This window comes from Rhinatrema bivittatum, chromosome 4, assembly GCF_901001135.1.
Source record: "Rhinatrema bivittatum chromosome 4, aRhiBiv1.1, whole genome shotgun sequence".
NCBI lineage: Eukaryota > Metazoa > Chordata > Amphibia > Gymnophiona > Rhinatrematidae > Rhinatrema > Rhinatrema bivittatum.
This window is the reverse complement of record NC_042618.1, coordinates 32,698,364-32,716,892: the sequence shown is the minus strand read 5'-3', so window position 1 is coordinate 32,716,892 and position 18,529 is coordinate 32,698,364. Positions and strand designations below refer to the sequence as shown.

Sequence of the window (18,529 nt, the reverse complement as noted above, 5' to 3'; positions counted from 1 at the left end):
GGAGGGTTACTCCCTCAATTTCAAATCTCTTCCGACCCTCCCACACTTAGTTCCTCAAAAACACCAAAGTGCACATCAGGGACCTCTCCTTCGGGAAATTAAAATACTCCTCAAACAAAAGTGCATTCGGGAATTAACTTTTCCACAACCTGATCAAGGGCTCTATTCACAATACTTCTTATTCCCAAGAGGCCAGGAGGGCTGAGTCCAATCTTGGACCTACGCGCACTCAACAAGTACCTTCACAAAGAGAAATTCAAAATGACTTCTCTCAAGTCCATTCTTCCCTTCCTTCGACCCAACGATTGGATGTGCTCACTAGATTTGAAGGATGAATATGCCCACATATCAATGCATCACAATTCCTGATGTTACCTCTGTTTCCAGATGGATGACAAATGCTTCCAGTACAAAGTAGGCCTGATTGACAAACTGAAGAGTAGTAAATCACCTGGACGGTATACACCCCAGAGTTCTGAAGGAACTAAAAAATGAAATTTCAGACCTATTAGTAAAAATTTGTAACTTATCATTAAAGTCATCCATTGTACCTGAAGACTGGAGGATAGCAAATGTAACCCCAATATTTAAAAAGGGCTCCAGGGGCGATCCGGGAAACTACAGACCGGTTAGCCTGACTTCAGTGCCAGGAAAAATAGTGGAAAGTGTTCTAAACATCAAAATCACAGAACATATAGAAAGACATGGTTTCATGGAACAAAGTCAGCATGGCTTTACCCAGGGCAAGTCTTGCCTCACAAATCTGCTTCACTTTTTTGAAGGAGTTAATAAACATGTGGATAAAGGTGAACCGGTAGATATAGTATACTTGGATTTTCAGAAGGCGTTTGACAAAGTTTCTCACGAGAGGCTTCTAGGAAAAGTAAAAAGTCATGGGATAGGTGGCGATGTCCTTTCGTGGATTGCAAACTGGCTAAAAGACAGGAAACAGAGTAGGATTAAATGGGCAATTTTCTCAGTGGAAGGGAGTGGACAGTGGAGTGCCTCAGGGATCTGTATTGGGACCCTTACTTTTCAATATATTTATAAATGATCTGGAAAGAAATACGACGAGTGAGATAATCAAATTTGCAGATGACACAAAATTGTTCAGAGTAGTTAAATCACAAGCAGATTGTGATAAATTGCAGGAAGACCTTGTGAGACTGGAAAATTGGGCATCCAAATGGCAGATGAAATTTAATGTGGACAAGTGCAAGGTGATGCATATAGGGAAAAATAACCCATGCTATAATTACACAATGTTGGGTTCCATATTAGGTGCTACAACCCAAGAAAGAGATCTAGGTGTCATAGTGGATAACACATTGAAATTATCGGTTCAGTGTGCTGCGGCAGTCAAAAAAGCAAACAGAATGTTGGGAATTATTAGAAAGGGAATGGTGAATAAAACGGAAAATGTCATAATGCCTCTGTATCGCTCCATGGTGAAACCGCACCTTGAATACTGTGTACAATTCTGGTCGCCGCATCTCAAAAAAGATACTATTGCGATGGAGAAGGTACAGAGAAGGGCTACCAAAATGATAAGGGGAATGGAACAGCTCCCCTATGAGGAAAGACTAAAGAGGTTAGGACTTTTCAGCTTGGAGAAGAGACGGCTGAGGGGGGATATGATAGAGATGTTTAAAATTATGGGAGGTCTAGAATGGGTAGATGTGAATTGGTTATTTACTCTTTCGGATAATAGAAAGACTAGGGGGCACTCCATGAAGTTAGCATGGGGCACATTTAAAATTAATTGGAGAAAGTTCTCTCTTACTCAACGCACAATTAAACTCTGGAATTTGTTGCCAGAGGATGTGGTTAGTGCAGTTAGTATAGCTGTGTTTAAAAAAGGATTGGATAAGTTCTTGGAGGAGAAGTCCATTACCTGCTATTAAGTTCACTTAGAGAATAGCCACTGCCATTAGCAATGGTAACATGGAATAGACTTAGTTTTTGGGTACTTGCCAGGTTCTTATGGCCTGGATTGGCCACGGTTGGAAACAGGATGCTGGGCTTGATGGACCCTTGGTCTGACCCAGTATGGCATTTTCTTATGTTCTTATGTTCTTAAAGTTCTTCCATTTGGCCTCTCCTCTGCCCCGAGAGTCTTCACCAAATGTTTAGCAGTAGCGGTGGCACACCTCTGTCAACAGGGGGTTCAGATATTTCCTTATCTGGGCGATTGGCTTCTAGTAGCACCCAACCAGTCTCTCCTATGGGACAATCTGATGCACACGATTTCTTGCCTATTGAGTCTACTGATCAACTACGAGAAGTGAAATCTACAGCCAACACAAACTTTTACAGTTCATCAGGGCCTATATCAACACCAAGACAAGGCATTCCTGCCACACCCGCGAGCACTAGCGCTCTCCACACTATCTTCAGTACGACTGTTCCGGCCCACCAAATCTTGACTATTCTAGGATACATGGCAGCATCTATCTATGTAGTCCCTCACACACGACTACACATTCGTAGTTTACAATGGGGTCTGAAACATCAATGGACCCAGTTCTTTCATCCACTGTCAATCCCCATCACACTAACGGTCAGCTTGAAAAAAGACCTACAATGGTGGCTGCTCCCATCAACACTAACGATGGGATCACCTCTACGACCTCCTCATCAAACAATACTCACCACAGATGCCTCTCCCAAGGGATAGGGGGCTCACCTAGACAACCTTCAAATTCAGGGACTATCGTCCACGACGGAATGCAATCAACACACAAACCTTCTGGAACTTCGTGCTGTATGGATAGCCCTTCGAGTCTTCAAAGAATCCCTGCAAGGGAAAACTGTGATGATTCACACAAACAACCAAGTGACAATGTTTTACATAAACAAGGAAGGAGAGTCAGGTTCCTAGAACCTCTGCAGGGAAACAGTCCAGATCCTAGAATGGGCTCACAACAGGTCTATCTCCCTACAAGCGACTTACCCGGAATCAGCAATTCTAGAGCAGACAAATTGAACAGAATATTTCACCCTCACAAATGGGAATTACATCAGCAGGTAGCGCATCGCATTTTCTCCACTTGGGGTCTTCCTTGCATCGATCTATTTGTGCCAGAGTGCAACAGGAAAATGAGGAAGTTTTGCTCAGTGTATCCAAGCCCACACCGGCTAGCTCAAGACGTGTTCCTCATAAACTCGTCTCTGGATCTTCTTTACGCGTTCCCTCCGATTCCACTCCTCTCGCACAGTCCAAAGATACATCGAGGACCAAGCAGATTTGATTCTCATCGCACCAGTGTGGCCAAGACAACCATGGTACAGTTACCTGATACAGCTGTCAATACAGAATCCAATTCCCCATGGCCAGTGGTTCTCAACCGGTGTGTCGCCAAGAACACGCAGGTATGTCGCCACACTTCCCGGTCCCCCGCTGACCCAGCTGCTTCCCGGTTCTCCTCCACCCGGGCTTAAAATGCTGTCAGCCCGGGCAGAACGCAACAGATCAGGTGGCGTCAGCAGCACCGGCATCGTCATGGTCTCTTCTTCCCACCCCCCCCACCCCCCGCGGGCCGGAAGAGGAAGTGGTGAGCAGCGGGTGCGTGCGCGGGAAGAAGAGACCATGCGAGTTTGGTCAGCGTTGGCGCGAAGAACAGAAGAGAGACGCGGCCGGAGGAATGAGCAGCACGACTCAGAGAAAAAAGATGAAGAACGTCAACCCCCACGGCCCATGGGGCTCCTTTCTCTGCGCGAGGGCTGAAAATGAAGGAGGTTAGGGTTGGGAGGAGGCTGCTATTCCGCTAGTTCCAGGGAGGAAGGGAAGGAGAGAGAGTGAATGAGCAAGCAAGCATGTGTGTTTGAGATCCTGTGTGTGTGTGTGAGTGAGATAGCATGTATGTGAATGATTGAGAGCCTGTATATGTAAAAGACAGTATGTCTGTGATTGAGAGCCTGCCTGTGAGAGAGAGAGAGCATGAATGTAAATTTGCAATTGGGAACCTGTATGTGTAAGTTTGTGATTGAAAACCTGTTTGTGTGAAAGTGTATATGTGTGTGTGATTGAGATCCTCTGTGTGGGAGAGAGATCATGTGTATATATGATTAAGAGCCTGTATGTATAAGTAAGAGAGAGTGCATGCATGTTTGTGTGTGATTGAGAGCTGGTTTAGGTGAGGGAGCCTTTGAGTATGTGATTGAGAGCCTGCGTGTAAATGAGAGAAAGAGAGAGAGCATGTTTGTAAGCATGTGAATGAGAGTCTATGTGTGAGAGAAAAAGACAGCATGTATGTGTGTGATTGAAAGCCTGTGTGTGTAAGCCTGAAAAGATAGACAGCATGTGTGTAAATGTGTAATTAAGAGCCTATATAAATGAGAGAAAAAGCATGTGTATATGCGAGTGACTGAGAGCATGTGTGCATAGGTGTGTAATTGAGAGCCAGTGTGAGAGAGAGCGCTGGTATGTGACTGAGAGAGAGGAGAAAGTTCCAAGCAAACCACCCCTCCTCCTGCTAATTCAGAACAATCTCAGGAGACCTGGATATCAAATGTTCCCAGGTATGCAGAGCAAAAACATTTTTGTATCCTTATTTTTCATTACTGGGTCTTTGTGTCTGCTATTTTCAAATATTTTATTAGTACCGTATTTTCCGGCGTATAAGACGACCCCCAACTTTTCCAATTAAAATATAGAGTTTGGGATATACTCGCCGTATAAGACTACCCTTCTGTGCCACTACATAACCATACTGTATGTGGTACCCAGTATACAACAACCAGCCAATCACGGCAAGCGATGTACCTTACCGGCGATTGGCTGGTTGTTGTATACAAATCCTGCTTGGATTGGTCAGCTCTCCCTGCTTGCCCAGCCCTCCCTGTCTCCAAGACTATCAGAGCGGTAACGCATCCCTCTGGCCCGCCCTTGTATCCTATTACCTCCTTCTCTGCCTCTCAGATCTCGCTCCTGAGGACTGCAGTGAAGCGGCGCAGACGTGCATGTGCGAGATCTGAGAGGCAGAGAAGGAGGTACCGGTAATAGAGATGGGAATCGGAACCGGAATCGGTTCTGATTCCGGTTCCGATTCACATCGTGTTTTTTTTCGTCCGGCCCGATCGGGTTTTTTTTTATCGGCTGCGCCCGAGCCGATAAACAAAGAACCCACCCCGACCCTTTAAAACTAATCCCTCAGCTTCCCCCACCCTCCTGACCCCTCCAAGACTTGCCAAAAGTCCCTGGTGGTCCAGCGGGGGTCCAGGAGCGGTCCGGGAGCGATCTCCTGGACTTGGGCCGTCGGCTCCCAGCAATCAAAATGGCGCCATTTTGATTGCTGGGAGCCGACGGCCCAAGTCCAGGAGATCGCTCCCGGACCGCTCCTGGACCCCCGCTGGACCACCAGGGACTTTTGGCAAGTCTTGGAGGGGTCAGGAGGGTGGGGAGTTGTAGAAAACTAATTTGGCAGATCTTGTGGAGGGGTCAGGAGGGTGGGGGGTTTTGTTAGATTTTTATTTTTTTTTATAATCGCTCCATAAGACGCAGACATTTTCCCCCCACTTTTGGGGGAAAAAAGTGCGTCTTATGGAGCAAAAAATACTGTAATTATTTGCCCTATAAGACGACACCTGGCATAAAAGACGACCCCTGACTTTTGAGAAGATTTTCAGGGGTTAAAAACTCGTCTTATATGCCCGAAAATACGGTATCTAGAAATTTTTTTTATGAGTTTTTAATTATTGGATATTCCTTTCATCAGTGTTTAGAAATAATCTGTTCTTTTTGTTAGTATGGTTTTACTGCTACTGATTTTATATTTCTTGATTTGTTTTATAAGGATGGGTGATGTTTCTTTTTTCCTTTATTACACTGCATACAGAGACTCTGGCTTGTTGCAGTTTCCAATTCAGTTTTTGTCTGCATGCTTCTAGTTATGTGTTTTAGTCTCTTTATTCTTTGTTAGGTGAGGGTCAGCACATGTGATTCAGGTGAGGTTTTCTGCTGGGGTGTAGTTTCTGGGTAGGGCTCTATAGCAGCCTGGCTTGGTCCGTTTTCCTAATAGGAGGTGTATTGGTGTCTTAAGGCCTGGTGTAATATTTTCAGTGTTGCCTTTTCTTAGGTAATGTGGTTACTGTTAAGTGCTGGAAATTGGTGCTGTTTTGGTGTGGGAAGTTTACTATTTATGTAATTTCTGTTCAGACAGAATACGTATCTTTTCCTTATGTCATTTTAAACAATAAAAATAATTACCGGACCTTTACTTTTTATTTCCACCGTGAATTGTAATGAGCAGTGTGTCACACATGTGAGCGTGGCCTGTCAGGTGTGTCACCATGGGAAAAAGGTTGAGAACCACTGCCCTAGGCAACAGCTCTCAGCTACTTACCCAGGAGAACGGATCACTACTTCATCCACTTCATTCCTCACTGCACCTCACGGCATGGAGATTGAAAGGCTCGTTTTCCAAAACTTGAACATCGCTCCTCCTCTTCAGGACATACTAGTCTCCTCGAGAAAACAATCGACTAGACTCAGCTACCAATGGAAGTGGTCACACTATGCTTCCTGGTGCTCAACTGCAGGAATGGACCCACTCACTTGCCCACCAGAACGCCTTCTGGCCTACCTACATCTACACTATAGCGAGGGCCTGGCCACTTCCTCCCTCTGGGTACATTTAAGCGCCATATCAACTTACTATACTCCCCTAAATGGGGAACCCATATCATGTCATTCTCTCGTCTCCAGATTCATGAAGGGGGTGTTACGCTTACGCCCCCCAAACAGGAAACCGCCAGTGCCATGGGATATCAACATAGTCCTCGAGCAACTCATGCTACCCCCTTTCGAACCATTAGAGACTTGTCATCTAAGAGATCTTTCTTGGAAAGTACTCTTCTTGACTGCCCTCACATCAGCAAGGTGGGTCAGTGAACTACAAGCCTTGGTTCATTACCCTCCTTATCTACAATTTTACCATGACAGTTACACTACGCACATATCCCAGTTTTCTGCCGAAAGTGGTTTCGGTTTTTCACATTAACCAAACCATCACATTACCCACTTTCTATCCAAGACCTCATGCCAATGACAATGAACAAAAACTTCACACCCTGGATTGTAAACGTGCACGTACCTATTACAAACGCCGCACCCATTCGCCCAACAGAACCTCACAACTCTTCCTCTCCTTCAACCCAAACGCGCCAGGATGTCCAATTTCAAAAAGAACATTATCCTCCTGGATATCCAACTGTATACAAGCCACGTGGTCATCACTACATATCTTCACATCCCATTATAGTTTGGACAAACAGGCTGCAGATGATGCATGCATGGGGCGGACTATACTGCTAAAAAGCACATATTCAACAAATAAAACACCTTCATTAAAAACTGTCCGCCTCTACTTCTCCGTATTGAGAAAAATAAATAAATAAATTATACTCATAACCATAAGCTCAATACGACAGCTGGGGACTCCCAGACAGCATGGCTAATTCAGCTGCTTATCTATGTGAAAAAAGCAAGTTTGCTTACTGTAAATGGTGTTTTCCGTAGATAGCTTATGAATTAGCCATGCTGACCCGCCCGCCTCCCCGGACAGTTCTGACATGGCATTCTAAATTGCTTTGATACGGACTGAGGAGCATCAGGCGAACGCGGGAAGATTCAAGAGGGAGCGCCTCACTGAAAGACTTTGGTTATCTTAGAGAGCTCCGCCACCTAGTGGCATGGAGGACGTCCCCAGACAGCATGGCTAATTCATCTGCTATCTACAGAAAACACCGTTTACGGTAAGCAAACTTGCTTTTCTTGTGGCCATCTCTTCAGCACAAAGAGTGAGCTGCAGGCTCTGGTTTCATAGTCACCATACACGCAATGTTTTCACAATATAGTGATTCCTTGAACTCAACCCAAGTTCCTTGCAAAACTGGTGTCTGCATTCCACCTTAATCAAGCTATTGTGCTGCTAGCATTCTTTCCCAGACATCATGCACACTAAGGAAACTGCTCTTCACTCCTTGGGCTGTAAGAAAGCCCTGGCATATAACCTGATGTGGACTCCACCTCACCATCGAGCTTCTCAGCTCTTTGAGGTGGGTGTTCTCAATACATTGGGATAGCGCACTGCTATGCACTGACTGGCTTGCAAATTACAAACTCTGTCAAGGCTCACGGTGACTTCAGTGGCTCATCTCAGGGCCACCTCTATGGAAGACAGTTGCAGAGCTGCAGCTTGACAGTCTGTTCACCCATTCGTGACCCACTACTGCCTGAACAGCATGTCCTGCGGAGACAGTAACTCTGGACAGGGTGGGGCCAGATTGTTTTTAGTAAGTACTTCTTCAGTACAATCCTCCAGCTTCAGGCTCCCCACATGCCTGCTTGTTGCTGGAAAAAGCAAGTTGGCTTAGCTGTAAACAGGGTTCTCCGTAGACAGCAGGATGAATTAGGTCTTCTTAATACCCCCTTCCTCCCTGGAGAATAGACCACCTCACTAAAGCTTAGGTTACTGGAAGAGGCTGAGGGCTCACGAGGCAGCTTACGCATGCAGGAATCCCGGTGCACACTCGGAGTTGAATATCAAGCCACACAATCACCCGGAACTCTCTTCCTTAGGAGCTACATCAGATGAACGGCGGGACAAAATCTTTTAAGGGCTTTTAAGCCACCTTGTTTAGGTGGATATTTGTCAGGAACTGTTACTGTTTTTAGCAGTTGTGGATACAGTTTCAGTATAAGTTTCCTGTGTCTTTAGTTGATTGCACTGTTTTTTGTGAGGTGTGTGTGTGTGTGTGTGTGTGTGTTTTATGTTCAGTGCCTAGGGCCTTGGTACAAATGGTTTATTATTTTGTAAATAAATATTGAGCTCTAGAGCTAGGTCCATGATGTACATGATAACGAATTCATCCATCTGTCTGCAGTGAACCCCGTTTAAGGCAGGCAAGCTTGCTATTCTTTAAAGAAGACCGAGAGCACATTTCTGCTTCTACCAATTAAATGAACTTAAATAGTCCATATGCTGCATTTTTACTCAGTTATAAGCAAATTAATCTGTATATTTAGGCAGATTGAAGAATGGTACTTAAGGTTTTCAGAAGCAAAGATCAATTTTAATAAAGCCTTTATCAAAACAAATATTTATTTATTTATTTATTTTAACACTTTTTTATACCGGCATTCGTAGGACACATCATGTCGGTTTACAGTCAACTGAGAAAGGAAATATTTAGTATTCCAGTAAACAGCCTGTGCAGACATCATAGGTAATCTTTTGTGGTCTGTTACATTCTCTTATCTCTGTGTCTGGCATTATTAATAGCTTCCTTTTGTGTGTTAAATATAGGTTTGTCAGTCCTATTTGATGGAAAAAGGGAAGATTATTTCCCTGAGCTGATTAAGTGGGCCAATGAAAATGGAGCTTCTACGGAAGGATTTGAATTGGTAGATTTCCCAGAGGAGGGGTTTGGCTTAAAAGCAACTAGAGATGTTAAGGTAAGTAGATTAGAATTCACTACCAAATGTGACCTCAGCAAGATGTGACAAACTTTTGCAATTATCTGTGTCACATCATTTATTTCTACATTCAAAAGGTTGGATTAAGCATTTGATAATTTTTATGTGGCATATGTTGAACTGGAAGACTGCTTTTCATGATTCAGCAGCAGGTTTCATACACACTGGCCCTTAGGGGACATCATCTAGTTTTCTCAGTTCGGATCACTGTAAGATAGTGTGTAAATGCAAATTTTCCAGGAAAAGTGGATTATAAATACAAGATAAAATACTAAAATGGTAAAATGAATAAATCTTTTAGCTTTAAATTTTGATCCAAAATGTTAGATTTAAAAATACAATCAAGCTTGTAAGAATGTCGGATATTTTTTTTTCAGTTCATGTAATTCTCAGTAGAAGTTACTTTTAGGGTTTAAAAGGGGATTGTGTGGCTTGATCAACACTTTTTGAGGTAATTGGTGCTTGAAACTTTTCACTTTATTTGCTGGTATGTGAATTCAGCACTAGTGGTGTGCAGTCAAAACCAAAAAAAAAAGTCAGTTTGTGTTTGTTTCAGTAGTTTTTTGGGTCTTTTGTTCCAAAAGTCTATTTGTTTCGAAGTTATGCTCATCAGTGTTGGGTGGTCAATGTAACACGAGTTTTTAAAAAGGGATCCAGAAAATTGTAGACTGGTAAACCTGACGGCAGTGCTGGGAATAATGATAGAAACTATTATAAAGAACAAAATAGTTGAATATACTGTTGTGCTCATAGGTTTACATACACATTGTAGAATTTGTAAGATGAGTAGCATTTTATGAAAACTTGAGTGATCAGACAAAAAAAAATCTGTAATTTTTCAGACTGAACTATTTTATGCATCACAGAATAGCACAATCATTAAACAAACCATAGCAATAAAGGAAATAATAAAATGGTCCTGTTCAAAAGTTTACATACCCTTGAATGTTTGGACTGATAATATACATTCAAGTTGACACACAGGCTGAGATGTCAGTGAAGGGTAGGTATACATACATGTGCCTTGTTTAATTGTAATTAGTGTCTGTGTATAAATAGTCAATGAGTTTCTTAGCTCTTGAGAAACCCTTGTGCATTTCATCCAGGGCTGCCCTGACTTTGGTAATTACTGAAGCATGGGGAAAGCAAAAGAACTGTCAAAGGATTTGCGAGCAAAAGTAGCTCAACTTTATAAATCAGGAAAAGGATATAAAAAGATATCCAAAGATTTGAAAATGCTAATCAGTACAGTTCAAACTCTGATTAAGAAGTGGAAAATTATAGGTTTGGTTAATACCAAGCCAGTCCAAGAAAGATTTCAGACACAACTGCCAAGAAAATTTGTCTGGATGCAAAGAAAAACCCACAAGCAATTTCTACTGAAATACAAAGTGGCATGGGTGTTTCAGCATGCACAATAAAGAGATACTTGAACAAAAATGAGCTGCATAATAGAGTTGCCAGGAAAAAGCCATTGCTGCACCAACGCTGCAAAACAGCCAACTTGTCTTAGGCTACGGGCAGGATGGGCTCTACCCACAGACCTTTTTCTGTCTTCCAGGGGGGCTCTCCATGTCTTCCAAACAGTGCCTAGAGAAGCCTCAAAACTTCTAAAACAAAATAATTTGGAGTGATGAGACCAAAATTGAACTTTATAATTACAACCATAAATGCTATGTTTGGAGAGGAGTCGTCAAGGCCTATGAAGAGAAGCGCACCATTCCTGCCGTGAAGCATGAAGGTGGATCTCTGCTGATTTGGGGTGGGGGGGGGGGGTGAGCTACAGCGGCACAGGGAATTTAGTCAGTTGATGGCAGGATGCATGCAGCGTCTTATCAGAAAATATTGGAGGAGATTTTGTATTAATCAGCCAGGAGCTATGCATGAGGCGCACTTGGACTTTCCAACATGACAATGATCTGAAATATAAGGCCAGGACAACACTTCAGTGGCTGCAGCAGAAGAAAGTGAAGGTTCTGGACTAGCCATCACAGTCTCTTGAACCACTTTGGGGAGAACTCAAAGATGCAGTTCATGCTAGACAACTCAAGAATTTACAGGATCTGTAGGCTTTTTGCCAAGAGGCATGGGCAGTTTTACCACATGAGAAAATAAAGAGCCTCATTCCCAGCTATCACAAAAGACTGAAAGTTGACATTAATGCAAAAGGGGACAATACAAAATATTAAGAACTAAGGATATGTAACCTTTTGAACAGGACCATTTTATTATTTACTTTATTCCTGCGGTTTGTTTAATGATTGTGCTATTCTATGACGTATAAAATAGCTTAACTTGAAACACATTAAAATGACAGGTTTTGTCTGATCACTCTCTTTTTTTTTTTTTAAATGCTACACACTTTACAAATTCTGCCAGGGTTATGAAAACTTATGAGCTCAACTGTATATAGTCATAGTTTAAGGAGTCAAGCCCAACATGACTTTGGCCAAGGGAAATCTTGCATCGCTAATTTGCTACATTTATTTTGAAGATGTGGATAAAGGTGAGCCAGTTGATATAAGATATCTGGACTTACAGAAAGCATTTGACAAAACACCTCACAAGAGACTCTGAGGAAATTAAAAAGGCATGAGATAGGAATCGATGTTCTTTTGTAGATTTGAGAGCTGGTTAAGAGAGAGAGAGTTGGGCTAAATGGTCAGTTTCTCATTGGTGACTAGAGAGTGCCCCAGGGATCGGTACTGGGACTGCTCCTGTTTAACATACTTATAAGTGACCTAGAGATGGGAACGAAGCATGAGATGGTCAGATTAGGTGATTATACAAAGTTATTCACCGTTGCAATTTCTCACAGTACTTTTGTGATTTAACAAGAGGACCTTGTGAGCCTGGGAAGACTGGGCATCTAAATGGCATTAGCATTTAATGTGGACAAGTGCAAAGTGATGCACATAGGGAAGAGAAACCCAAGTCCTGCCCCTTTTCCATCCCCTTATTTTTTCAGTGCACATATATGTGCGTAAATTTGTGTTCTTAAAATCCACATTGCTCATGCACAGCCCGCATACTTGCGTGTATGGGCATTTTTACGCGAGCAGCGCTTTGAAAATTGACGCGTAAAGTTCTGGAGACAAATGGGTTAACCTAGACGGTAAGGGAACCTTCCAAAATTTATTCTTCCAAGTCTATCAAGCTACCAGATGAACAGAAGTGCCAGTAGTGCTCTGCTGAGAGAGACAGAAAAGTGCCTCTTATTCTGGGGAGACCTCCCAAATCCAAGTTGTTTTATTTTATTCTACAGTAAAGTTATAGAGACAAATGGGTTCATCCAGACTGTAAGGAAGCCATTCCAAAGTATTCTTCCAAGTTGATCAAGGCATCAAATGGACAGATGTGCGAGGTGGCTAGCACTGTATCAAGGCTATCAAAGCACCCGCCTGTTCTTATGGAGGGAGGAGCATCCCTGACGGATAATGCCATATTACATTTTATTTTATGTATTTAAAAACACTTACATGCCCACGTTATCAAAGTCTCAAGCAACTTACAAAGTTACATCCCTAAAAGTAACAAGTTCATAAGTCATTTCAAGAAATCAATTAAAAACGGTTTCTTTACCTAATAATAGACATGCCTCTCTAGTTCAGCCTAAATGATTCTGATACTGGCACCAGCTTCACTTGTATCTGACATGATTCAACACATGCTTCTTTCCTCGATGTCTCTGGAAGCTGGTTCCATAGGGTAGATGCCATTAAGACAAACTGACTTTCACTAGCTTCTGCCAACTTAACCAACCTGGGGTCCAGAATGTCAAGCAGATGTTTTTCTGTTGAAGGGAGGGCCCGATAAGGAAGGTAAATGTTAAGCAATGAGCTTGTTCACTGTTTTGTATACTAGCATGATGATCTTAAATTGAATCCTCCAACTGGGAGCCAATGAAGAATGTAAATGATTGGCCTATTGTGTTCAAACTGCACTGTTCCCAGTCGCTATTCTATCTGCAGGGCCTTGTTTGTGGATTGCATCTGGATAAAATCTTGTTACTGCTCCTGCTTATTTTAATGCAGCTTTAAAGGTCTAGCAACCATCCTGTACTTTTCAGGTCTTCTGCACGTAATTTACTAGGGGGACCGCCTGTACGGTTGGTGCGGCTGACAGAGTAGAGAGAGCCCTTACTTTACATGGCAGGACCAATTCTATGGAACGAGTTAACCCGAGACATTAAAAGATAAGGATTTCTTATTACAGTTCAGGAAAATGTTAAAAACTTATTTATTCAGCAGTGCAACTGAGCAGTCATTTTTCTGTTTTAACTGCTCCTTTAAGACCAAGAGTGTGCAGAGGGAGAAGTGTAAGGCGTATTGGAGGCTGGTAGTTTGTCATCATTTTATGTTTTTAATGATATCTGTGTTTTAACTGGTTGTATGAATTTTTTTTTTTAAACTTGTTGGACTTTTAGTACTAATTTATATATATTGTAACCCGCCCAAACTGTAGATAAGATATACATTTTAAAATAAATAAATGATACCTCTGTATTGCTCCATGGTGCGACCTCATCTTGAGCATTATGTGCAGTTCTGGTCATTACATCTCATAAAAGATATAGCAGAAAGGTACAGAGAAGGGTGACCAAAATGATAAAGGGGATGGAACGATTCTACTGTGAGGAAAGGCTGAAGAGGCTAGGACTCTTCAGCTTGGAGAAAAGATGGCTGAGGAGAGAGATGAGAGAGGTCTATAAAGATGAGTAGAATGGGTAAATGCAAATCTGCTGTTTATGCTTTAAAAAAAAGTGCAAAGACTAAGGAACATGCCATAAAGTCACTAGGGGATACATTTAAGACAAATAGGAGAAAATACTTTTCACTCAACGCATAATTAAACTGGAATTTGTTGCCGGTGGATGTGGTAAACACTGTTTAGTGTAGCTGGGTTTAAAAAGGTTTGGACAAGCTCTTGGAAGAAAAGTCCATAAAGCATTGTTAAGGTGACTTGGGGAAATCCACTGTCTATCCCTGGGATAAGCAGCACGGAATCTGTCGATCTTCTGGGATCCTGCCAGGAGCTTGTGACCCGGATTGGCCACTGATGGAAACAGGATGCTGGGCTTGATGGACCCTTGGTCTGACCCAGCATGGCAAAACGTATGTTAAGTCAAATTTTAACTACATAAAAAAAAAATATTCGCACAATCCTTCTAAGGCAAATTAAAAAAAAAGTGCACAGCCCTTACCAGCACCACTGTTTACAATATGTTTTGATGTCATATTTTTGGCATGTTTTCGCCTTTGACCCACATTTTTCTCATGTGGGCAAAGCCTTCTCCTTTAATGAAGGATGCATGAGTCCTGAATATTAATGTGTGGGTCCAGGGTTTAAAGACTTGTTTTCCAAAACCATTGAACTGTTTCCACAGCTTTAGTTATTGCGATACGGTTGGCAGAAATAACTTATCCCTTACCTCTGTGCTGGGATATCTCTTCAGCGATCTCGACCCTTGCTTTATGGATTCTTTCCCGGCTCCTAGCCAGGTAGCCCAAATCCAGTGACCGCCCTCCAACTGATTTGGCCAAAATTTTCAAGCAGTGAGTTGCCACATGATCATTGGGGGTCAGGGAGATTGTCGCTGCTCTGCATCCTGGCATTAGCCATTCAAAAGTGGTTTTGCGGTTTTAGCCAGTTTCTCATATTCCTTGGTCTTGATTTTGTTAGGCAGAAGAACTTTTTCTCTGGGTTCCAAGAAAGCTATTGATGACCGTGGAATCTGCTAAAAATTCGGTGTTGGGTAAGCATTCTCATGTGTTACAAACAGTATGCTAATAGGCTATATTAGAAGCATTTCAAATTAAATGACTAAGAAGCTGGTTATTCTGAATATTAACTATTGATGTACAGACCTAAAATAAGACATTCTCATTCTATAATTCTTTAAAAAAAAACCAAACTATACATTTTCTCTGATTTGGGGGTTGGTGCACATGTGAAGAGCTCAATTTGTTCCTTGGAGCTGCTCCAACTTAGAGAACCTAAACAGGAGGGATTTCTGCAGCAGCAGTGGGTTAGCCAGCTAGATGCAGGGCACCTGAAAAGTCCCAAACTTATGGGAAAGCATCGCTTCTCATTTGAGGTTGGGGATGCTATATATTTTAGTTAAGCACTCGCTTGGAGGTCGTTTTTTTAGCCCAGCCAGGTTGTTGTGTCGCTTGAAGATTTACACAGTGCAGGGTTAATGAATGCTGTGTGCCATTTATCTTTTGGACAATTTAAACCTGTGTAGAAAAATAATTACCTCGTAACTTTATACTTCAGCAAATCTACCATACTTGTGAAATTTGGTGGTACAAAAAGCACAAGAGTTGCTCACATTCTGTGCCTTTTGTTTTTCATTGTGTTTAAAAACTGGTCCCGGTACTGATCACTTATAACACATTGCTAGTAGAAAAGAAAGCAGAAATATTGATGTTTCTTTTTATTACCGTGTGACACTCTGTGCCAAGTCAGTTTTCTTTTTATATGTAAAATCAAATTGTTTCATAAAATTATCTGTTTATCTGAAGATGAACAATTCACTCTACTCCCACAAGTGGATTGCATGATTGTGCTTGATGTCAAACATCCTTTTCAGAGTATTCTGGAAAGGTCTAAAGGCTTTACTGGACAGGCAGAGGTGGGTGGTTGGGGCCAGGGACACACTTCCCAATAGACACCTGGTCTGTGTGAGGTGCTGTTCACCTTTGCATATTCAATGGGAGAGAGGGCTGCCTGGATTGAGCAGGCGGTGTCCAGTGCATTTTCAGAGGATTTCCCCCCCCCCCCCCCCCCCCCAGGACATTCTTACTCTCTCTACCCCTCCAGTTCCCACATCTTCGGAAGGGGCACTTGAGATATATCCAGCCCTGCTGCTCCCATCAGTTTGTTTTTGTCCACTGAAAACATCTTGACACATCAGTTTGAGGTCCTCACTTCTTTGTTCTCCATTTCTCTGAAAAAACAAACAAACAAAAAAACCTTTTATTTTCCTTATCGGGGTTCTTTTGCACTCATTTTATTACTTTTTTGTTTCTGCTAATGGTACAAGTGTGTGGGGTTTTGTTTTTTTTTTATTTTGTGTTTTTCTCCATGGGAATGTAGCAATCCATTTCAACTATTTTTAAGCTCTTCATGTGTGTGTTTGTTGTTTTTTTGTTTGTTTTTTTTAAATTAGATTTCTTTAATTTCACTGCATCTCAGTTTCCCCTGCTATGGCATCAATGCATTGGTCTGCAAAGGTCCAGGTAAGAACCTTTGGGTCTGATCTCTCCAAAGAATCATGGAGGAAGTCCATTCCCCCTACTAGGCTGACTCCGGGACTGTCATATGCAGTCTTCAAGGTGAAGTTGGACAGAAGAATTGAGGAGGCACTCAGTGATCCAGAGTTCAAGCATTAAGGATGTTAACACTTCTTGGTGTGTTGCATGATGCCCCTTGAAACTTTCCCCTCAGCACTGAGCATGCTGACATAGACTTAGTGCTCTGAGCTTGTTTTGACACTGCCCACCTGTGAACACACCTAGTCATTCTGGTTTTCAGGATATCCACAATGAATATGCATGAGAGAGCTGCATAGAATGGAGCAATGCATATTCATTGTAGATATCCTAAAAATCTGACAAGGCTAGGTTTGTCCTGAGGACTCTTGAGAACCAGTGGTCCACACCAAGTCGAAGCTATGTGGGTTTGGAGTGGAAGAAACCTCTCCTGCCTCGTGGTGCTGATCAGCCCCTGGAGGCTAACTTTTAGGCTTTGTAGCTCTTTGATTCCAGGATTGGCACTCTCCCAGATCTTTATTTAGTACATCCTTTCTGAATCAGTCTGAAGAGTCCTGTGTCCCTACCTTCATTTCTGAAGAATTTTCTTTTGAAGAATATTTCTGATCTCCCATCAAGGCTATCTTTGAAAATCTGTCCTTCCCTGCTTTTGTTCAGGAAATGTTGAAGGCCATTCCTTTTGAGTTGTGGGTTGAGAGTGAGCTGCCTCAAATACTTGTATGTCCCCAAAATGTTAGTGATAGCGCTTATCCTCCATTTTTCAAAATGTATGGGGGAACCCCACGCACCATATTCCTCTTGGTAAGAAGGTGAATATTTAGTACCATGTCCAGACAGTCTAGAGATTTAATCAGTCTCAGCTGTCCTACCAGTGTGAAGGTTGAATCTGCCCCGAAAAAGGCCCAGAAATAAAGAACTGAAGTCATGATTTCGCTGGGATGAGATTCAGTGACCTTTATTGGAAAAATTGTCATCAGAATGCTGTGTTTTGTCTTGCATGGTGTCCTGCCAGATCTATATGTTGTACTTGCACACCATTTTGGATGGAGCCCAGGATTTCACCCAGTTTCTACTCAAGTAGAAATCTATTGAAGATTAGTGAGGCTCGTCAAAATCGCTTGTTTCATATAAGCTATGATGCTTCTGATTAGGCAGTGAGAGCTGTTGCTATGGGCTTTGATGACCGCAAGCTTGCACGATTGTGGGTTTCAGACTTTAGGGAAGATCAGGAAAGTCTCACAGATATGCCATATAGTGGGAGTAATCTCTTCAAAGATAAGGAGGTAGTGTATTTTATGAAAGACCAATGCGACTCATTTCAGACCCTTATTTTCTGTTGATAAGCAGGGCTAAATTAGCCATGATCTGTGGTAGTATCCTCCCTGGCAGCACTAGATGAACTGTCTCAAAGTTATTGGAGCTTTTGCTCCACTGAGCATGCACCGGAGTCATCAGCTTCCCCTTAGTCTTTTTTTTTTTTTTGTGCTCCACATGGATGATATTCTCTTGTCTCTCTCTCTCTTTCAGGCTTTGCACCCATTTTTTTTCTTTTTAATTTTCCTCACTCAGCGAGCCCCAAAACATCACTTTTCAGTTTCTGCTTCCCAGCTGGGAAGAAAAAAAAAGAGGAATCATGGCAAAAAGCAGCTAGTAGCTTCAAAGCCTGCTTCTGCAGCCAGAAAATGTCACTCCTGGATGGCCATGTCCAGTGTTAACTAAGTCTGGTCCCAACCATGACGAATGGCCCCAAGAGTTCAAAGAACAGGGCAGCGAA

General features: G+C 42.4%; 1 protein-coding gene across 2 annotated transcripts in view; it reads left to right on the top strand.

Annotated features, from left to right (window-relative positions):
- Positions 1-18,529, top strand: part of SETD3 (SET domain containing 3, actin histidine methyltransferase) — a 182,043-nt gene that overhangs the window by 53,475 nt on the left and 110,039 nt on the right. For both annotated transcript variants that reach the window (XM_029597913.1, XM_029597912.1), the window contains exons 4-5: positions 9,309-9,457; positions 15,161-15,233. In XM_029597913.1, coding sequence (XP_029453773.1) covers positions 9,309-9,457; positions 15,161-15,233 — 222 coding nt within the window. The remainder of the gene's footprint in view (positions 1-9,308; positions 9,458-15,160; positions 15,234-18,529) is intronic.